Source organism: Pelobates fuscus, chromosome 8 (genome assembly GCF_036172605.1).
Source record: "Pelobates fuscus isolate aPelFus1 chromosome 8, aPelFus1.pri, whole genome shotgun sequence".
NCBI classification, from domain to species: Eukaryota; Metazoa; Chordata; class Amphibia; order Anura; family Pelobatidae; genus Pelobates; species Pelobates fuscus.
This window is the reverse complement of record NC_086324.1, coordinates 174,162,076-174,185,824: the sequence shown is the minus strand read 5'-3', so window position 1 is coordinate 174,185,824 and position 23,749 is coordinate 174,162,076. Positions and strand designations below refer to the sequence as shown.

Genomic DNA, 23,749 nt, shown 5'->3' with positions numbered 1-23,749 from the left:
AACCTCTTTTGCTTGAAACATCACCTGTATTACCCATCCCCAGTATGGCTTTACCCTGGGCAACATCCATCATATATGGATCATGGTTCCTACTTCAGCTAGACATCTCCAACACGTTTAATCATATTAGGGAGTATATGTGCTAGCCGAGCTGGAACCAAGTACTACCTGTACAGTATTTTCCTAATAATTCCTAAGTGAGAAGCACATGATGTGTTGCCCTTGTGAGCTTTGGAAATTTGGAACCATTGTTCCTGGGTCAGTTTTTATCCCAAATCTTTGTGCCATGCATCTTTGAATCCCACTTGCTGTGGCCTCTCCCCATTTATAAGGTGACACTCAAGCGGTCAACAAATAATTTACCAGAGTGGGAAATGTAATTAAATTATTTTCTGAGTATCATCCATCTGAGTTCAAAAGGAGATCAATGGGGTAAACTAGTTTCTCTGGTAGAGATCATGAACTTGTTTATGCCAATCAAGCAGTTCACTACTAGATCGTTTCTTTAAATGGGAAGCAACCCTCTACTCATAGACTTATGTGACAGCCACCCCACTGAATACCTCAAAGGCCAGGTAATTCAATAGAGACTAATTAAGCCTTCACATATTTCACCAAAATCTTATAGTTGAAGGATTTGAGGTACACAAAATAGAATATCAGGTGAACATGGAGGGTTGTGCCTTTATATTCATATTGATCCCTCAGTGGCAGCACCACAGTCATATGATCTGACTATTGTATCAACCCAATATTACAATCTAACAACTAGTTTAAAGAGGAACTTTGCATAACCCCCCCCTCTCCCCTCCCCCCCAAAAAACAGCTTAAATTCAGGAGTAGGAGTTATGTACTCTAGAGAAATATTATTAGAAGTATTCTCTCATGTTTAGGTGTAAGGTACCCCTGATGTTGTATAAATTGCGAGTTACCATAAGATTGGTAATAGTCGTGCAATTTGGTTTGAGGGATCGGAATCTAGGAGAGTTGAGAAGAATTGAAGAATTCAGACTTGGATCTAACACATGTAGTTTTCTTTTCATGTTGCAGCTTGAAATTGGAAGGGATATGCTGTAGATTTAATCATGTGGTGAACATCAGTCTTAAAATGAGTTTCCTGTAAACATACAATGCCAACTTGCAGCTTCTGTAGATCTTTAATAAGGGAGTACCTTTTAGACAAAGTATTTAACTGACGTTTTGAAAATTAATTTTTATATTAACACCAGAATATCAACACGGTATAAATGGTGGTGCTGCATTAGTTTAAGAAAGGATCCCGACAATGAGTAATGTCCCTTGCAAACCCCAAAGACAAGAGTAGGTCACCAGACAAACATTGTGAAGGCACAGAACATACAGTAATGTAACAGGAGTAAAACATTGTATCTCAATTGTTGCTTCCTAAATACTTTTGTTTCTTGGACAACCTTCCAACCTCTCCCAATAGTAAGAAGAAAGAAATTGAAGGGGCATCTGCCACCCCTTTATCCAGAAGAGAAGGAAAAAACATTAAGGGTAAACAAACTCGACCAAGAACAACCTTTAGATAGGGTACTGTAATTAATGGGCATCTTGGGGGAGGACAATCCAATACATTATTAAAAGGTGTAGACAATGACATGCTCCAGCATGGGAGAACAAAGCTGGAGTGCTTTCCTTCTGCTATAACTTTTAACACTATTTTTGTTTTTCAATTAAAAAAAACAAAAAAAATAAGTGTTTTTTGTTTATTTATGTGTTTATTTATTTCCATTTTAAAAGTGTAGTACAATATACAAAATTGGAGCACAACCCAGCCCTCAAGCCCATTCTAAGCTGATAAGACGTGTGTTGTAGAACATCAGAACAAGCTCTTCCAAAAAAATGCAATAAAGGGTGAAAAGCTTATGACCATTAAAGCAAAACAGCAAAATAACTTATACATAACCACTCAAAACGTATCTCGGGTACAGTCCTGTGTCGAAGTTTAGATCCCACTTTGATTTGAATTAGTAGAGCCTAGCAAAAGAAAGCATACCAGAGACCCCAGGATACCAAGATTCAATTAATCAAATTAAACAAGTTTTGAGTACCGCTAATAAAAAAATCAAACAGATGATAAACCTCAATGAGGACTAAAATTTCCTCGAGTCAAGCAAAGGATTGGTATAGGCAGCAATTTTATCAGAATGTTGCAGAGAGTAGATTAAATAGCTCAACATTGGTTGAATTATAATTCAATACCCTACATTTGCTGGTAAAAAAGAGAATTATTTTGTCTAAAAAAAAAAGTCTAAAAATCCAGAAATATGGATTGTTATTTTCCTACTTAGAGATCAAAAACAGAGATTGTAGATATCGAGAAAAAAAGTAACTTGCAATAAAATTTAATGTAGTCACAAAGATTTCTTGCTAATAGCTTCATTGTGACTCCTGAGAGGTTGAGTTTGCTCAATATATTTACAAGGAATAAGGCATTGTCTAATCTAAATATAACACCTTTTTGTGTTTCAGTTCTAGTTTCCCGGAGTATTATACTATTTCCTTAGGAATATATCAGGTAGGGGGGTCAAACCCTCATGGAATTACAGTTCAGGTGGAGAGGATCATAAAGCACCCAGACTTTGGCACAACAGGGGACAGAGGGGACATTGCTTTGATGAAGCTGAGAAATCCTGTCAACTTTACTGACTACATCCAATCAATCTGCCTACCGGCTGCGTCTGTCACCTTCCCATCTGGCTTGGAATGCTGGGTAACTGGCTGGGGAACTAGATCATCTGGTGGTGAGTCCTTTTTTTTTAGAATTTTTATTTATATCAGCTTTTTTATCAAAGTTCGATAAGGAGCATGGAAAGGAAAAGCTGAAAGAAAGGGGTTACCTGCATCTACATAATATTGACATTGAGTTGTACAAGGTCAAACTTACATCAATTGTCATATAAAACACTGGATATTGTGCCATCTAGTACTGTCATCCTTTACAGTAGGGAGATATCCTATCATTACATAGCCGTGGAGGTTCTATCTGCATTACACCTTTTTTTCGTAAGCAACTGTATTGGCTAAATAACCACAAGAGTGAAGCCAAAGTGCTTGTCTTGATGTAAATCTCTGATCCTGTAAGTAAGTCCCATAATGTCAATTTTTCTTTTTTTATAGTCCACTACTTGAGTCCCTGCACGATTGTATATATGCTGTAGATTTTGATTAAACTTAGTCTAACTTCGACCTCTTTATTATTCACATATAGTCCATGCTTCAAGTATAAAATCAATTAATAGGTGCACAATATGGAGTCTACAAAATTTCAAGTGAAGCTCAAACACCTTAAGTGGTATCCCCTAAACCAGCTCTACAAGATACAACAAAAAAACATACATACATAAGGTGGGGCTTCTTACATAAGTTGTTCAGTATGTATAAGTCAGGAGTCATAAACCACATATGACTCGGATGGTAAGCGCTTGTGGACACTTTAAGGATGTATCCGTTACATGCAATGCAGATATCATAATATGGAAAAAGAAAAATGTATGATCATGTAAATAGGAATTTTGGAAGACGAGGAACTAACTGTCTTGAGGTATCAGAAAATCTTTGGTTTGGACCAGATACTACTGGTAGAGAATCAGTGTAAGTTACATATTTGGTATTCTTTATGGACTCTAATAGCACAGTTTTAGAAGAAAAGGGTGATAGAAAGACCTAATCCCACTTCTTGCAACACTTCAGTCATGTTGTAGATGAAGAATTCTCCCATGAATAGTATGTGAGGTGTGGCGGAATGGACACTCGTAATGTACTTTTATTCCCTGTTGTTCGGCTATCCGTACACCCTTGTTTGTTTACCAAACCCCCATCTGTGTGGCCACTTGTTCGCACCTTTTAACAACCGACCACCCATGGCTGTTAATCACAAATTGCTCATTGATAAAAGTGTTTTCCCTGTGTGGCCGCCGTTCGTATAACCAAACGCACGCGTGCAAACAATTGGCAGCCATTTTGTCTCCCGAACGCGGGCAGCGTTACATGGTCATCGACAGCGTTGAACTGATTTCGGCTACACGACCCCGCGAGCACCTGGTGAACTGGTATCACTGCCCATCCAACTTCCTGAACAGTTATGAGAACAGCGTTCAGGAGACATGAACTACCGAACAGGGGGAACATTTGTACACTAACAGCCAGGGGGAGCATTTGTCGGTGTTCGTGTGAGGACCTCTGATAGATGACTGGCCTTTGCCTCGTTTTCTCTGGAACTGTTTTGGGGCATCACCAGGTGGTCGTCCAGTCAAAAATGTATTTGAATGGTGTTCCTGTACCACCAAAGGGATCTGAGTGATATTTGGTCAAAGTGTGCGCTCAAATCCAAGCTATTCGGTGATGTGACTTTCGTGGGGTTCTGAAGTATTAAAATGTATTTTTGAGGTGTTTTAAATTATTGTAGATTTTTCTGTACCTGAGAGATAATTGAGTTATAGATTTTTTCTCATGCAATTACCTCTCAGACACAGAGGATCTTGGAAGGGGGGAAAACGTCTTGGATTATTATACAGCTTATTTTAGCTACAAGGACTGACCAGCGGAGATACCAATGCTAAGTATTGAAGCTCCGCTACATGAGTGCTAATTGTTTGTTGGGTAGGGTTATACATGCTTTTTTATATTTGGTGTACAGGTTGGCCATGGTTTGTAGATTAATGTCAATTTGTACTTTGCAATAGATCACTTCACGAAGAGGTGTAACTGGTATCGTGCTGCTGGTATATTCAGTTTTTTTGCAACTGGGTAAATTATAATACGATTCTACAATCAAACAATTGTTCTATTTGTGCAATGGATGCCATCAGTCGTGGAGCTGAATAGCGCTTACTGAAAATGAAGTTTCTCTGTTTTTATGTTCCATAGTTAGGGAGGTACAAAGGGGGAGATGCGGAGGGTAAAAGAAACATTTACCCATCTGCAAATCTGATTCAATTAATCTGTAGAGAACCCATGTGCATATCATTGATATTAAGGTACAGTACGTTCCAATTGATTTTACTAATGGTTCTAGGACTAAAATATACACACAACAGAAGGGAGAGAGGACAACCTTGCCTGGTAAAAATGGTAAGTTCAACGGATTTAGACAAAAACCTTTGCTTGTTCCTTGTGCTCACACTGTTTCATATAATGCAACAAGTTTGTTGGTAAATGTGAGTGGGGTGGCACAACTCGGGAAGAGAGTTTGTGCAGTGACTCACCTAAGATGGCAGACACAGACCAGTGGTCTAGATTCAGAAGAATGCATTGGCAACATGGAGACAGGCTTGATTCCAGCCCGTGGCTAAGCTAAAGAAGATCCTGAGGAGCCTTGGAAAATCCTTATCCTGACGCTCGCATGCATCAATCTGCCTACTTGGCCCAGAGGCTTGCGGTGATCCTTTCTGAAGTGGGACCTTGCTCAGCCCCTGGAGGGCATAGGATGACTCGACTCATGGACTGGACGATGCACAGTACATGGTCATCCACCTTCCCCATCTATGTCTAGCTAGCAGGAGATACTCTCTGTTCTGTGGTTTCACCCACTATCTTGTTCCCAACTATCAGTGTGTTTCTCTTATCACCTCACATGGCTCCTTTCATTTTTCTTACTACTGTTGTGGGGGCCTTAAGGGTTACTTACTAAGATAAATAAATGTTTTGTTTACTTATGCACACCTGGTCTGTGTTATACATCCTGGTTTTACGCATGCTTATCTAACCTGGTTACTCTATTATAATGAATGTATGTGTGTCTAGCTTGTTGTTTTTAATATAATTTTTTTTTTAAATGTGCTGTTTTCTCTGCCATGACAATGATTGTTGCTGAATTGCTTGTTCCTGCTGTTGTGGCATTGCAAGCCTGTATGTAACCTTGAGCACAATAAAAATAAAAAATAAAAAAATTAATAAATAAATAAATAAAAATGTGTAAATTAGAATAAGGGATTTTCTTAAAGTTTGGCTTAAATGTATGTAATTGCTGTGTTATGGTGTATTTATATGCTAGCTATGCCTCACTTGCTTCTAATAAATGTTATGCTATTTTTTTTTCAATCAAAAAGTGCTCGTTAGTAAAGCGGCTAAATCCTTGTGTTACAAAGTTAGTTATAAATAACTACTCATTGGAATACAGTCTAGCAAATCTCAAAGTTGTTCGAGACTTTAAATCTTGTGAAGCCTTGTGTTTTGTCTAAAACATTAAACATACATTAATGTGTCCTATGATCTTATAGGAAGTCTCCCGTCTAACAATACCCTCCAACAAGTGATGACCCCACTGATAGACTACACGCAATGTGACCAGATGTACCATATTGGTTCCTCCGTTAGTAGTTATTTCACCATCGTCCAGGAGGAGAAGATATGCTCTGGATATGAAGAAGGAGGAAAGGATTCGTGTCAGGTTGGTCGGCTACCTTGCAAATGTATCAATTATCTTCTGGATCACTCTGCATTAATCATATTACTATTGGCTGATTATTGATTAGTCACTCTCTGGCACTGTGTGCTCTCTATATATATGTTTATCCTGTGTTTTGGATTATTATTTTATTTGTGAATTATTTAGATATTTCCCAGCATTCCCAGAGATTTATTTCTGCAGATAATTCTGGAGCTTTATCTCTGCAAACTGATTAAGATTTAACCATTGAAAAAAGTATGTGATCTCTTGCTGACATTATATTGCGCATTCACATGTATCAATCCAAATTATATAATATTATGTCAGATACCAGCTTCAGCTAAAATGATTTTCTCTTTTACTATTGGCTGAATATTAATATATTAATTAGCTTATCTCTGATAATGAGTGAATATTATGGAATTATTGTCTGATTGTGATTCGAGCATACAGGTTCATGCATTAAATCTCAGGGTATCTATTGAGCAGAGTAACTGTAATAATTAGCACTCACAGAAATTAAACTAAATATCGTAATGCTCTGTCTGATCCCAGTTTCAGTTGCATCTCGTCCGTCTGTTCTATTGTGTTCAGAATTTAAAGCATTGTAACTTATACTTATTTTATTAATGTTTAATAGTGACTGAATAATAATAAATTAACCCTTCCCTTTACATAAACTGGACCTCACTTTAAATATGTTGACCCTTTATATTAGAATAAACAGCACAGCCCACCCAAAGTACCTGTAGGAATATATGTGAAGAGATATAAATAATATTTACCCCTGTACACTCTTGTTCAGTAGATATAGTTAGGACTCCTCTGTATCCTCGATATGTGAGATACAGAAACAGATATAGCTACAGGTATAAAATAAAAAACAATCATAAAGTAATTTAGAAAACACACCCGAATAATGTAAGTGATTCAATAGCACAAACCAATTCTGATTGTAGACAGATCACTTTAAATCATGGACCCAATTCACCAAACCCCTCCCAATGGTTCAAGAACATGCAGGAAAGGAACAAGATTCCTAGTGCAGAGATTCAAAGTCTAAATCACAATTTTATTACAAGTCAAACTTTCAGGATTAAAACTCAGTGAAGGCTGCTTTTCCCCAGAGATGGGAATGAAGACAGTTCCTAGAAATTTGCAAGCGCTTGAATGAAACTTGAGAGCTGTACCTATTTATTCATTTATTTTATCTGTTTGTTGCTGTTTTAATTAATGGCCACTATTGGTGGAGGGAGGGTGTATATTTTGCCTAAACTGATACTCACATCAGGCAGCTGATCCTGACTTCTGTTCATGCGCTGATGTGTCTTCACTGAGTTTTAATCCTGTAAGTGTGACCTGTATTAAAACTTCTAGATTTTGTATAAAAACTTCTAGATTTTGAAGCTCTGCACTATGAATCCTATTTTCTTTACTGCATGGTCTTAAACCATTGTTTAACGTGATAAGCCTACAATCAGAATTGGTTTGTGAGTGCTATTTCTTTACTTTCATTATTATGGTGTATATACTATATTACTGTATGATTGTTTGTTTGTTTTATACCTGTAGATATATATATATATTTTTGTATGACCTCATATACAAGTCTGATTTTACTACTCCCTCCACAACCACCTGGACCTCATGCCCTCTCATGTATCTCCTCCTCTATACTTACTTTCCTTTATTCCATAACTTTAATGTCCTACAATATCCTACATGTCTATCCCTCTGCCTTTCTCCTGTTGTGCTTTTTAGTTTTGACCTTGTTATTTTCTGTGGGTTTTTTCTTTTTTGACTGATCTTAAAAGGAAATATATAGTCACCACTGTTCTATCTCTCATAAACAGATTGCAATAATAATAATAATAATAATAATAATAATAATAATAATAATAATAATATCTTCTAATGAATATTAATTAAATATAAAAATATGACATATATTGTAGACATTTTAATGGCCATTTGTTGACCTAACAAATATACTGTGCAGGGAGATTCCGGAGGACCCTTGGTGTGTAAGGTGGATGGTATCTGGGTCCAGGCTGGGATTGTCAGCTGGGGGGAAGGATGTGCTTTACCTAATCGCCCTGGGGTGTACACCCTAGTACCGGCCTACGAGTCATGGGTGAAGACGTATATACCTGAAATTCCATTCATCAACGGGTCAGTGCCTCTGAGTACAGGTAAGAGGCAAGCCCCAGTTTATATTATATTTTTTCATTCAAAGACACAAGAAAAACTTTTATTCATATTGATATCACAAATTCCAGCTTTGTCATACTGAATAATCTTTTCATCTTCCAATATCACACCCAACATTCATATCTTAATCTTAATCCATATTATATTGTCTTTCCTCCTCCTAATACTGATCCTCCTCTCTCACTCTCCCTTCAAGTCAGTGATATCCACATAAGTCCATCCCTACAAGCGCGCTGTCTTGGCGTCATACTTGACTCTGGTCTCACCTTTGAGTCTCACATCCAGTTTGTTGCCAAGTCCTGTAGGTTCCAACTCAAAAACATAGCCCGCATCCGCCCCTTTCTTACGCAAGATGCTACCAAGGAGCTTGTCCATGCTCTAGTAATTTCCCGCATGGATTACTGTAACCCTCTCCTGATTGGTCTCCCCAAAAGCCGTACTGCCCCGCTACAGTCTGTAATGAATGCTGCAGCTAGACTGATTTTCCTATCCAGTCGGTTCTCTCACACCACGCCCCTCTGCCAGTCCTTACATTGGCTCCCTGTATCCTATAGGAGTCAATTCAAAGTGCTAACCCATACATTTAAAGCACTGAACAATTCCAGCCCCTCTTATATCTCTTCACTGATCCAGAGGTATGCCCCTCCTCGTACCCTCCGCTCTGCCCGCGACCACCTCCTGACCGCTGCTCGCACCCGTACGGCCAACTCACGCTTGCAGGACCTCTCACGGGCGGCTCCTCTCCTATGGAATAACTTGCCTACTGCCATCAGACTCTCCCCTAGTCTTCAATCATTTAAGAAGGGCCTTAAAACCCATCTCTTCAGGAAAGCGTATGGCCTCCCAGAGTAATCTCTTCCTTACATACCGGTCTCTTGCTCTCTCCTATGGGATAGTGCTTTGCTCTCTTCTCCAGCTCTGCTTCACTCCTACCTGATATTTCCTATCCTAATGTTTCTAATACCCCACCTCCTATAGACTGTAAGCTCATTTGAGCAGGGTCCTCTTCAACCTATTATTCCTGTAAGTTTTCTTGTAATTGTCTTATTTATTGTTACATCCCCCCCTCTCAAAATATTGTAAAGCGCTACGGAATCTGTTGGCGCTATATAAATGGCAATAATAATAATAATAATAATAATAATAATAATAATAATAATAATAATCATAATAATAATAATAATAATAATAATAATAATAATAATATGGTGCCTTTGAATTGGAAAGTGGTACAAGTCTGCCAGTAGGGATACACCTCTGCCAGTATTTTACACGTGATCGCTAGATATAGCACACACATTTGCTCACATTCAAAATAGAGTCAGTGTGAAGCTGGAAATTACACCAAGAACAAGAGATGAAATCATTGGAAAGAGTTAGTGCTCCGTGTGGAATAGAACAGATAATGTCCAGCACACACTTATAGTTCAAAATGATACCTGCATTTGCAGCTTCACATCTTCTCGATGTCGCCCACATATCTCATCATCGTGGTGCGTCATCCGACGTAATTTATGATGCAGAATGCTTCTCGTATTACTTTTAATATTAAAGCTTTATAGTACTTTGTATTATGTGTGCACAAACTTATGACATCACATTACGCTGTATCCAATCACAATCCAGTATAGCCAAGGCCAGATTTACATGTCAGGTACCTGTAGGCACAATTTTCTAAGGCACCCCCAGCTCACCAACCAAACAAAAACTATTAAATTAGGTATAATGAATGTATTAACTGGACATTGCAGATATAAAACATCTAAAAACATACTCATATTTACCAACAGTTTATATATAAATATATGCATGTGCACATATCTGCTCTGCTTGTCTTGTGTTTGAATCTGTGAGTATAGTGAGGTATGCAGCTCTGTAAAAGCACGCAGGGCTAAAGATAGTGTTAGCAGTGGTTATGGTAAGGACAAAGGTTAAGGTTAGAGAGGGGTTAATTTCAGAGTTATATCATATAGGGGGTTCATTGTTAAGAAGATTAACATAATACACATTCTACAGACAAGATAAAGGGAGAGTAACACCATGATATAATGTGTGCAAATATGTGATACTATATACACTGACAAACAGCTATATACACTGACAAACAGCTATATACACTGACAAACGGCTATATACACTGACAAACAGCTATATACACTGACAAACGGCTATATACACTGACAAACAGCTATATACACTGACAAACGGCTATATACACTGACAAACGGCTATATACACTGACAAACGGCTATATACACTGACAAACAGCTATATACACTGACAAACAGCTATATACACTGACAAACGGCTATATACACTGACAAACAGCTATATACACTGACAAACGGCTATATACACTGACAAACGGCTATATACACTGATAATACACTGATAAATAATAACAGATAACTATCTCCCGCTCTAGGAGATACCAACAGGACACAGGGACACATATGAAAACATATTACATACAGGGGGTGAATTTTGGGGCTCGGCGCCCCAGGATGGGAAGGAGTTACAGGGTTTTACAATGCCCAAGATATCAGCATTCATAGTCTGGGGCTCTAGGCTCTGTACATCCCAGAAATTAGTTCCATGGAGTTGCTTGGTTTAGTACGGCAAATTCAAACTTCGCGCCTAAACCAAGCAACAGCCAATCGGCTGAACTGGCGCAACCAAATCGTGCAAATCAATGCTCAGGGGAGGAAGGAGTTTCGCCGCCCAATCAGAAGAAAGGGCACGAAACTCAGTTGTGCCCATTGGCGTTCGAGGAGGAGAGGGGTTTCGTGGCCCAATCAGGAAGGGCGCGAAACCCGATTGCACCAATCCTCTAAACCAATTTGTGCCATTCAGCGCCCAGGGACGAGAGGGGTTTTGCGGACCAATCAGAAGAATGGGCGCAAAACCACGTCTGAACGGGCACTCCTGCTCTGATTGGTCGACAGCGCCCTGCAGCGACCAATAAGTGCTTACTCATGCTGACCATCCAGGAGAATGGCGCAAACCCAGTTTGAGTGGGCGCTCTTTCTACCATTGGTCAGCACGGACTATCACAAGGTCAGCTAGACCCTGCAGCTGTGGGACCAACTTACAGCTCCAGAGATTCCCTGCTGGCACACATCCCTCTCTCCGGTTGATACCCCTCTGCAGGTATCCACCAGAGAGAGCGTTCTCCTGGACAGCCACGAGCCAAGCCTCGTAGCTGCCAGGTGGGGGGGGGGGGGGTAAAAGTGATTATAGCTCTGTTGGGAAGTAGGTAGGATGATCCTCGACATGGGGATCAAAGACAGTGTGCACAGGCCAGTTTGGGAGATGAATGCTCCCCCTGGTGGGCGTTCGGTGATACAAACCGGCGACCACCCAGTGTATGCACGTGCCGCTTGTTCCCTTGCGGTCTGCGTTTTTCACACCTCGTTAGCGATGTGTGAACATTCTAACTAAATCTAAATGGAGTCTCAGAGTGGTCCAGCACACAGAACTCCGTGCGCTGGAGCGCCCCAGCGTGGTTGAAGCTTGCGGTCTGTGGTTTCTAACTAAACATTCTAAATGGGGTGCCGGAGCGCCCCCGTGTGGTTAAAAGGTACTTTGCATGATTTAGGGTCAAAATTACAGAAAGGGGAAAATTACAAAAGGGGAACACACATTCCAGGGGAGTACATCCACAAATATGAAAGGGCAATTCACAGTTAGACAGCGGTCCCTCCCACCACAAGGGTTTTATCAAGTGATCAGACTTATGGAGACTCATGTACCATCCAATGATGTAAAAGCAGAATATAAAAACAAACAAACATACACATAAAAGAAAATGTTTCTATACGTTTCATCTTCAGGGACAAAAATTTGTCCTTACTCTTCCTGTCCAGCTTCACACACAGACACAGGAGAAGCTGGGACCGCACTATGTTTTACACCCTCTATAACAGTCCCCACAGCTCTGATATTAAGGCTGTCTGGACACAGAGGATACTGGCCATGGTCCCTTTTATTTATCTCTCACCAGTCTATTTAAGATCAAAAAAGGCACATTATAAGTTTCCGAAAACAGTTGCCCCCAAGTGGTCATGCTCGTATAGGCAGGTATATACTTCATAGTTATCTTTGTCTCGTTGCCCTCAAGGTTTGTTCATACTGTACTGAGTGCATCCTTAATGTATATAGGAATTCCCATTTAGTTACTTGTTTGACTCTTCTCATAAATATAACCTAGTTATAATTCTAGTAAACCTATTTACAGCAAAATTGTTTTGTAAATGCATAGTGGAGATTTATTGTGTTAATATTGTATAACAAGCATGTCTCAATCTTCTCCTTAGATTTATTTATTTAAATATATCAAATATAATGAGAGGTATTTTTTTCCATTTTTTTATTTAAAAAAAAATTGTGCCATTATCCAGGAACTTAATGATTTAGCAATATCCTATAAGCCCATATTGCCTGCATATCTGAAAACCATCTCCTTACTTAGCTTTCTCGATCTTCCCCCAGTGATTCCTCAGATCTATTTCTCCACCACAAACCGACCACCACTTGGAAAGTGTGGCTCTCCGTTGGTCTCTGGAAGGATAGTGGGAGGTACTGATGCTGTGGATGGAGAGTGGCCCTGGCAGGTCCTGGTACTGTTTGATGGTGACTTTATATGCGGAGGGTCCCTGATCAATGAACAGTGGATACTGGGTGCAGCTCATTGCTTCAAATAGTGAGTATTACCCTTAGAAAACAAACCTACCTAATAAACATGTGTTGAGATGAGGATAAATGTTCATTATTTAGATAATGTTAGACTAACATTACTTCACTCTGACATCATAAAATAAATCAGTTTCAATTCCTCTGAATCTCCCCCCACCCCCGACAAACAAACTCCCCAAATTCCCATTGCTTCTTGGACAAACTCACTGAGCAAGTTACCGAGAGTCCTTGAAGTCAATGTGGACTAATCTCCAGAAGCTGGTTTTCTTGATAAGATGTAATTTAGTGTTACATTCTGTACTTCCTGTTGTAAGATAAGTTAATTATACTGTTAATTACAAATAATATTATTAACAACAATAAAGTGTGGGTTACATAAAATATATCTTGAAAACACAAAGGATTGGCAAGACGAGGAAGGACAGAGAAAAAGAGAAGATAAGAAGAGAAGGCAGACTAGCCAGTTGTGTTGACTTGCTGCAGGGGTCCCATAACCAGTAAATAGATACCTCACGTAGCCTAGGGCATGGATATACAACCCAACTAGATCTTTGATTCTGAGAAGAACCTCATTCCACAGTTTGCCTGTTACATATGTCACCCGCCCCTGACCTAGCTTGTCATATTGACAATTCAGAGTGATTTGATTAATTTGTGCTTGGAAATTTAGAACATGACTGGTTGACCAGTCCCAAGCTAATGACAGCATTGCTGAAATCAGGATATGAATACCTAATTAAAAGTAGGTTTGGGTAAGTGTTGTGTCAATAGGAATAAAGGAACAGTTCTGTGCATGGCTCCAGATGAACCTCTTTAGCTTGAAACAGCAATTGCTTTACCCATCCCCAGTATGGCTTTACCCTGGTGCACATCCACCATATATCGATCATGTTTCCTACCAACACGTTTTAGCATATTAGGGGAGTATGTATGCTAAACAAGCTAGACAATTGTACCACCTGTACAATATTTTTCTCATAATCCCTAAGTTTTAAAAAATTGGGACCATTGTTCCTGGGTCAGTTTTTATCCCAAATCTTCGTGCCATGCATCTTTGAATCCCACTTGCTGTGACCTCTCCGCATTCAACAGGGTGATACCAGCGAGATAATAGTTTTTTGACTGATAATCTTTGCAAATACATGAATTCTAATGAGATCAAGTTACTTCACTCACCCTCTAATATTGAAATCACCAAATTGGAAACCAGATAAGGTTCACCTGAAAATACAGAATCAATGCTGCAGCCGACAGATTGTACAAAAGTAAAACAGCAGAATAAAGTCATGTATAACACCAGGAGTAAATATCTAGGAAAAGAGAAAAAAAAAAAAACATGGAAAATAATCACATAGTTACACAGTTACATAGTTACATAGCTGAAAAGAGACTTGTGTCCATCAAGTTCAACCTTCCTCACATATGTTGTTGCTGTTGATCCAAAAGAAGGCAAAAAACCCAGTCTGAAGCGCAACAAACTAGGAGAAAATTCCTTCTTGACCCCAGAATAGCAGTCAGATGTCTCCTTGGATCAAGCAGCTATTACCCCACTAATTAGAAATTATATCCCTGTATGTTATGTTTTTGCAAGTATTTATCTAATTGCGGTTTAAACATCTGTATGGACTCTGACAAAACCACCTCTTCAGGCAGAGAATTCCATATCCTTATTGCTCTTACTGTAAAAAAAACCTTTTCTTTGCCTTAGATGAAATCTCCTTTTTTCCAGCCTAAATGTGTGACCTCGTGTCCTATGTATAGCCCTGTTTATGAATAGATTTCCAGATAAAGGTTTGTACTGGCCCTGAATATATTTGTATAATGTTATCATATCCCCTCTCAGGCACCGTTTTTCCAAACTAAAAAGATTTAATTTTCTTTCTTCGTAACTAAAATGCTCCATTCCTTTTATCAATTTTGTAGCTTGTCTCTGCACTTTTTCTAGTGCCATAATATCCTTCTTTAGAACAGGCGCCCAAAATTGCACAGCATTTTCAAGGTGTGGTCTTACCAGCGATTTATAAAGAGGCAAAATTATATTTTCATCCCAAGAATTTATGCCCCTATTTATACATGACAAAACCTTACTGGCCTTAGCAATTGCAGATTGACATTGCATATTGCTGCCTAATTTGTTGTCTATAACAATTCCCAAATCCTTCTCGTGTGTGGTTATCCCTAGTTCACTACCATTTAGGGTGTAAATTGTTTGTGCATTCTTGACCCCAAAGTGCATAACTTTGCATTTCTCTACGTTAAATTTAATCTGCCATTTAGTGCCCAGTCCCCCAATCTATCCCTCTGCAGCAAAGCAATATCCTGCTCACATTTTATTACTTTACAAAGTTTTGTGTCACCTGCAAACACTGATACATGGCTTTCAATACCTATTGCAAGATCATTTATAAAAAAAGTTAAATAGAAGCTATGTAACTATGTAACAAAATATGGAAGTGGTGAGGGGTCAGTACTCTAAAATATAGCAGGAAAATACAACAAATAACAAGGCAGCACACCTGAAAATAAGGCTCCCTCACATGCCTTACAAGTAGACAAAGCAATAGGAAAGAAGGTGGGAGATAGGCGGCGCCAATAAATTCAAATAAAACATATGGTATATATAAAAAATAATATTGAATAAAATAAATAAAAATTAAATAATAAAATATAAAATAAAAATAGAAAGATCCAGAGATAACGTTCAGTAAAGTCTTTTGTTAAAAAATGGACGTAAAGCCAAAGATAATTCTATGAATGGGAAGTCGCTCTGTAAGGTAGGGGTGTTCTTAAAGTCCGTGGAGATAAAAGAAACAACGGATGGTGCAATATATTCAACAAGCAGGTAGCAAGTTAGTAAAAGGTCTAATATGATCCTACTCACATTTTAAAGAGCTAAGGAACTAGCTCTAGTATGAAGTGCGTACAGTGGTATAATCCCCACTTATAGGATATGTGAGCTGGTGTCTTGTCTGAAGGAGGGTCATATGAAATATAAAAGGATCAGCAATAGTGCTCTCTATTTAAAAAACTGGAGTACGGAGATAAAATATAAAGTGTTTACTCACATTTCCATGAGCAGGCGGACTGCTCAATGTGTAGGGCTTGAGTGGTATAATTCCCACCTAGGATTATTTGGAGTAATGTCTCACTGGAACAGGATAAAAACTCAGAAGCCAGGTAAAAAAGTATTAAAAATAAGATAAAAAAGTAAAATGGCAACTCACAGAGAGGAAGTGGCCAAAATACCTTTAATAAGATACATTACAGTTATTAAAATGTCCACAAAGCGTTTCGCAAGCAGGTTTCAAGTGGAAATGTATAGAGCATAACCTGGCAATCATTGGGTTTATGAAGGGAATGAGACAGTTTGTGTAATTTAAAAATGATGCCAAAATGACATCATAATTACATAATTGATATATCAAACCAAAGTTACAAATTCTTATATACATATATGTAGACAGGAGTATAAACATTTTTAGACTAGATAGGTAGTTGTGAAAAACAAGGGTTATTTAAACATCTATTTTAAAGAAAAAAAAAAGTTACGTCAGTGGCCATTTTCGCTAAGGATCATGGGGACTGTAGTATAGCCTAGTGACCGCAAAGAGTGGGAGTGTTTAATATGTAGTAGGAGGGCATGTCCTAGTGGCACAACCCTCAAATATGTGCATCTGTGTGACGTGGGTAGGAGGACACGTCCTTTATCTCTGGATCTCTCTATTTTTATTTTATATTTTATCATCATTTTTTATTATTTATTTTTTATTTCTTTTATTCAATATTATTTTTAATTTATACCATATATGTTTTATTTGAATTTATCGGTGCCGCCTATCTCCCACCTTCTTTCCTTTTGCTATACAAAATATACCAATAAGTAAATCTGTGGATGAGTAAATAAATGGATAAATAAACATAAGATGGCCACTATATTGCAGAACATTATCCTGTACAACCAAAAAAAAAGGGTTGGACAGATGAGACATGCTTCAAAAATAAATAATTAAATTAATTAACAATGAATAGAAGTAATTCGGACCTGTGTTGGAGGATGTACAAGTAAAAAATAAATAATGTTTCAATAAAAGTAAAAAAAATGCATAATATATTAAAAATATGTAAAAGCATTTAAAACAATAAATACATATATATATATATATATATATATATATATATATATATATATATATATACAAAAAAATCTCAAAAAATTCTGGCAGGTGTTAAACGTGAAACACTTAAAAATCACTTCAAAGGAAAGAATTCAGTGCAAAGTCAACATTCATGTCCTTCAGTTTGTCCAGTTAGAAGATCCACTTGGCTTCAACTCTCAATTGGACTTGCCCATATTTAAGTCTGCTAGCAAGCACTTTACCTGTACCAATGTCTCAGACATAAGTATTTATTTTCAAAATTTGTAGAAGATACACTACCTTCTGTAAATTAATGTAATCATCCATCTGAGCTCATAAGGAGATCAATGGAGTAATCTGGTTCCTCTAGTGGAGGTAATACACTTGTCTATGACAATCAAGTAGTTTACTACCAGATTGCTTCTTTAAATGGGAAGCCCACCTTATAAGCAACCCTCTACTACATTCTGGCTCCAGGCTTGCAATCTAGGAAGAGTGATTTGCCAATGATGCTTGCCAGAGACTGAGTATAACTCAAAACTTGTTTACTTTGATTTATAAAGTCTTGTGATCACAAGACTTTATAAATCAAAGTAAATAAGTTTTGAGTTATATAAAAAAAAACATATGATAAACCTCAATCAGGACTAAATTCCCCTTGTGTCAAGCAACTGACTGGTATCTACAGCAATTTTATCAGAACGTGGCAGAGAGCAGATTAAATCTCTCAACATTGATTCAATTATAATTAAATACCCCACATATGCTATTATAAAGAAAAAAAATCCAGAAATATGCATTAATATTTATAATAGTATAAGTAAGTTAGAGATCAAAAACAAAGATTTCAGATATCAATTTTTTTTTAATTTAGAATAAAACTTTATGCACTCACATAGATTTCTTGCTAAGGCATCTGGAACTTTGTTGTGACTCCTGAGAGAATGAGTTCGCTCATGATCTTTATTATGTAATGGAATAAGGCATTGTACAATCTAAAGATAACACTTTTTTGTGTGTGTTCCAGTGCCAGCTTCCCGGAGTATTATAATATTTCCTTGGGAATATACCAGAGAGGGGCGTCAAACCCTCATGGAATTTCGGTTCAGGTGGAGAGGATCATAAAGCACCCATACTATGCTACAGTAGGGGACAGAGGGGACATTGCTTTGGTGAAGCTGAGAAAACCTGTTAACTTTACTAACTACATCCAATCTATCTGCCTACCAACTGCGTCTGTCACCTTCCCATCTGGCTTTGAATGCTGGGTAACTGGATGGGGAACTAGATCATCTGGTGGTGAGTCCTTCATGCTGCATATTTGGCATTGTTTAAGAATTTTAATTTATATCAGGGTTTTTATCAAAGATAGGTAAGGAGAACAGAAAGGAAAAGCTGAAAGAAAGGGTTTACCTGCATCTACATAAGTTCAGAGTTTGACATGAGTTGTCCATTGTCATAGTTACATGATTGTCATATCAAGAACTGGATATTGTGTCATCCAGTACTGTTATCCTTTACAGTAGGGAGATATCTGATCAATATATTGCCGTTAAGGTACTATTTGTCTTAAACATTTTTTTCATAAGTAACTGTATTGGCTAAATACCCAAGAGAGTGGAGTCTAAGTGGTTGTCTTAGCGCTTAATGAAAATAAAGTTTCTTTGTTTTTATATTCCATAGTTAGGTAGGTGCAATACCTAGGGACAGGGATGGAGAGAAGAACACAGTTAGGTGAAGGTATTGAGTGGTAGGAGGTTCAAACAATGGAAAAAGAGAAAGGGGCAGGATAAAGCAAACATTTACCCATCTGAAAATGTTACAATAAATCTGCAAAGAACCCACGTGTGTATCATTGATTTCGAGACATAATATGTTTCAAATCATTTTGATAAAGACTCTAAAACTAAATTATAAATACAGCAGACAGGAGAGAGGACAACCTTGGCTGGTACAAATGGAAAGGTCAGAGGATTTAGACCAGGGGTTCTCAACCCAGTCCTCAGGACCCCCTACCAGTCCAGTATTTGGGGATTACCTGGGTGTGTCTAAGGTGTTTAGAAAAAGGGGAAAAAAAACACCTTAGACTCTAAGGTGTTTTTTTTCTTCTTTTTCTAAACATCTTAGACACACCCAGGTAATCCCTAAACCCTGGACTGGTAGGGGGTCCTTGAGGTCAAGGTTGAGAACCCCTGATTTAGACAAAAACTTTATGCTCAGCACTGCTTTATATAATGCAAAAAGTGAATTGGTACATGGGATTTGTAACTTCCAGAATGATTAATTTAGACAGTCAAATGCCTTTTCAATCTCTAAATACTCCATGCTTTTTTAAGCAGGAAGTGGCAAATTATATTTAATAGACTTGTACACGGCTATAACATTTGGTTCAGTCCAATGGGATCGTCATAAATAATAAAAAAAAAATTGTGTTGCAGTTTGGAGTAATTTGGACCATTCTGGGAAAATAATTCAGACGAATATACATATTATGTAAATTATATATAACATAGATATTTTCTTGCAAATTGGTTCACAGTTAAATGAGAAGAAATAACTAAAAGAGGTAAAAAAGAAAGCGCAGTAACAGCTCATTTGATCTGTGAATAAAATCAGCATTTAGTGGCCATCTCCTAGCCATCAAAATTCAATGTGTGCTGGCACTCACTTACGTCTAAGGTGCAGGTATTCGAGGTGAACCCCAAAACAACCTCCTAATCATAATCATAAATAAACAAATATGAATACCGCACTCTATTAGGTGATAAATTCAAATAACACTTGTTATAAATGCTGAAATAAATTCGTAATGTTTATTCGTTATTTAGTAATTATATTTTAAATTGATTTATGGAAAGTGTATATAATCGTTGTGATATTCATTTCATCCTGAATACATAAGTTATATACAAAAATATACAATATATACAGAATCCTCTCTTGTATGGCGTAATGTTCATATAATGTATATACAATTGGTAATGATCCTTGTAATCGTGAAAATTAGAAAAAATAGAAAAAATCCACAAAAAGTAGAAAAAATTGAAAAAATTGAAAAAACGGTGAGAAAAATATCCCAACTCCAGGGAAAAAAAGGAAAAGAAAAAAGAAAAAAAGGGGAAAAGAAAAAAAGAAGAAAAACAAGAAAAACAATATATATAGAGTCCTGGCAGTCCAAAATATAGTGCACTATATATAACTGTCTGTGGGTGGATCTCACCAATGTAGAGGTTGTCTTCCTGGTATGCACAGTCAGAGTAAAGTTGTAATGATGAAATGAACAAGGATGAAGGTAGTTTCAATATAGCAAACGATCAGTCACTCCATCAGCTCCCAGCCGGTGTGTGTGTGGTCAAAGAACGGCAGATCTTTGCTTAGGCAGTCTATGAACGAGTGGGCTGCGCGCTCGGGACATCCATGTCCCTCCGATGGCCCCTGTGTTCTGCGTTCTCACGTTTGCTGAACAGGGAATTAAAGTGAACTGAAAGTTGAATTACAAAATGTAGGCAATAAATGAAGCCCATGGAACAGCGCAGAGGGGGAGTGGGCCTTGACAGGGCCAGAGAGTGGGCAGGGAAAAGATTTAGGGGTGGGCATCAGTCATCAGTCATCTTTCTTATCAATCTTTTTTTTTTGGCTGTACATATGGAACTCTAATCATAAATCAAATGAAACTGTTTTTACATTGTCTGTTTCCTTTATTTTGTGATTGTTCATATTGCTATTCAGTTATATAATTCAGGCAACCCTCCTATTTCCCAAGGTTGAGACGAATTGCAACTAGTTTGAAATGCACAAGTCTGATATTTAAGAGTATCCTTTTAATTGTCTATAATTTGTCTACGCTGTATGATGTCTCAACTTACTAACTTATTTGATCAATCTTGTCATTAGAATAGATTGATAAATATCTAGTTGAAATTTTAGTGGACTGACTTGAAAGAATTCACAAGAACAATTTATCATTTATACTCCAGTGAAGATTACCTTTAGAGGAATAAATGGACTCCATTTACATTGACATCTTTACATTAAAGTAAATTAGCTATATTACTTTTTTTTTTTTGTCTGCAAAGCAATCTGTTTACATAACTGCCATGCCATGATATTACATGCCTCACTTACTTTAAATAAATACTATGCAGTTTTTTTTTTAAACAAAACTGCTCAGTAGGCAGAGGCTTAAATCTCTGTGTTATAAAGTTAGTTATAAAGAATTACTAATTTATTTCAGTCCATCAAATCTCAAAGTTTAAAATGTAAAACATACAGTTATGTGTCCTCTGATTCTTTAGAAACTCTCCCATCTCCCAATACCCTCCAAAAAGTGATGACCCCACTGATAAACTACACGCAATGTGACCAGATGTACCATATTGGATCCTCAGTTAGTAGTGACGTTACCATCATCCAGGAGGAGAAGATATGCTCTGGATATAAAGAAGGAGGAAAGGATTCGTGTCAGGTTGGTCGGCTACCTTGCAATTTTCTCAATTATCTTCTGGATCACTCTGTATTAATCATATTACTATTGATTGATTATTGATTAGTCACTCTCTGGCAGTGTGTGCTTTCCATATATAATGTATAGATAGCAGTGTGCTTTCATGCATTTTAAATTATTATATTATTTGTGAACTATTTAGATATTTCCCTGCATTTCCCAGATCTTTATTTCTCCAGATGTTTCTGGAACTTTATCACTGCAACATAATTAAGATTTAACTATTTAGTAATTAAGTTTTAACTGTTGAAAAAAAATCTGTAATCTGTTCCTGACATTATATTGCACAGTCACAGGTATCAAGTCAAATTATATGACATTAATTCATATTCTAGCTTCAGACAAACATATTTCCTTTTTGTACCCTTGTCTGCTTATTAATTGTAATGAATAATATGAAATTATTGTTTTATTGCAATACCAGCATACATGTTCAAGCATTAATTCTCAGGATATCTGTTGAGCAGAGTAATTGTAATAATTAGCACTCACAAAAATCAAACTAAATATTGTAATGCTCTGTCTGATCCCAGTTTCAGTTGCACCTTGTCCGTCTGTTCTATTAAGTGTTCAGAATTTAAAGCATTATAACTTATACTAATTTTATTCATGTTTAATAGTGACTGAATAATAATAAATTAACCCTTCCCTTTACATAAACTGGAACTCACTTTAAATATGTCGACCCTTTATATTAGAATAAACAGCACAGCCCACCCAAAGTTGTGAGGATATTTATGGGGTAATAAATATTAAAAATAATATTTCCATAAATATTATCAAAAATTAATTTAATAATTGTTATTATATCGAACATTTATATCTTGGCACTGTTCCCCGAATAATAAAGCTGAGAATTACTCACAATTTTTAATTCTCTTAGATCCTAGAGGAAGTTTCACTAGAGGATTTTTACTTCACACAGTAATCACAAATTAATTATAAAAATATAATTTATTGTGACAATAATAATAAAAATTATATATGTAACATGTGTGCTAATCAGTGAATAATTAGGTATAACATAATTATACAATATGGCAATAGTTTAAACACAGTATAGACAGCTAAATAGCTAAATAACCGTTGTATGCAATTTGTCAACAGTTTAAGATTTATGATAGAACACTCCACTTAGAAACCCAATTCACAGAGAAGACAGAACATCACAGAAGTAAACAGCAGTGCAGCAATAAAAACTTTGTCTGACAGTCGAATCACACTGAATTAACTCTTCCACTGCTGACTACAATTCTCATAGGCAAGATATCCTATTGCAATTTTACAATTAAAGTAATCCTCATAACAGATCATTCACCATTCCTAGGACCATCCAATAAGAATAATTCAACCAGATTTTTTACATTTGCCGAATTTTAACTTTTCTAAATACGATTTACTATCTTATATCAGAATAAGTCAATACCTCTGGATAAAAATTTGGTATGCTAACATCTGGCAAATTTACCGTTAATATATCATTATCTTTATTCCACCTGCAGGAATGGAATTTTTATAACCATATATCCCTTAGCTAATTATGATTGATTTCTAATAATTGAAATCTGACCAATATTTATCCAGATATATATTCCTGTTATTAGTAAAACTAATTAATCTAATTTAATTAAATACAACCAGCATAATTACCAGTTAGGTTGTAGATTTTCTATCAGATGCGTAGATATGTCCCAGGAATTTCGATTGCAAGTATGATGCAGTCCAAGAGTCAGAATGTGTAAGTCCCCAAAAGTTTGAGAGTTTGAGTATCAGAATATGTTTCCAAAG

At 37.0% G+C, this 23,749-nt stretch overlaps 2 protein-coding genes across 2 annotated transcripts in view; both read left to right on the top strand.

Annotated features, from left to right (window-relative positions):
• The window catches only part of LOC134572067 (uncharacterized), a 333,780-nt gene that overhangs the window by 64,174 nt on the left and 245,857 nt on the right, over window positions 1–23,749 (top strand). The window contains exons 15-19 of the mRNA XM_063430868.1: window positions 2,497–2,768; window positions 6,246–6,415; window positions 8,415–8,607; window positions 13,118–13,328; window positions 18,485–18,756. Of these exons, the coding sequence (XP_063286938.1) occupies window positions 2,497–2,768; window positions 6,246–6,415; window positions 8,415–8,607; window positions 13,118–13,328; window positions 18,485–18,756 (1,118 nt within the window). The remainder of the gene's footprint in view (window positions 1–2,496; window positions 2,769–6,245; window positions 6,416–8,414; window positions 8,608–13,117; window positions 13,329–18,484; window positions 18,757–23,749) is intronic.
• Window positions 1–23,749, top strand: part of LOC134572068 (transmembrane protease serine 9-like) — a 51,809-nt gene that overhangs the window by 16,637 nt on the left and 11,423 nt on the right. Inside the window, exon 4 of the mRNA XM_063430869.1 lies at window positions 21,753–21,922. Coding sequence (XP_063286939.1) covers window positions 21,753–21,922 — 170 coding nt within the window. The remainder of the gene's footprint in view (window positions 1–21,752; window positions 21,923–23,749) is intronic.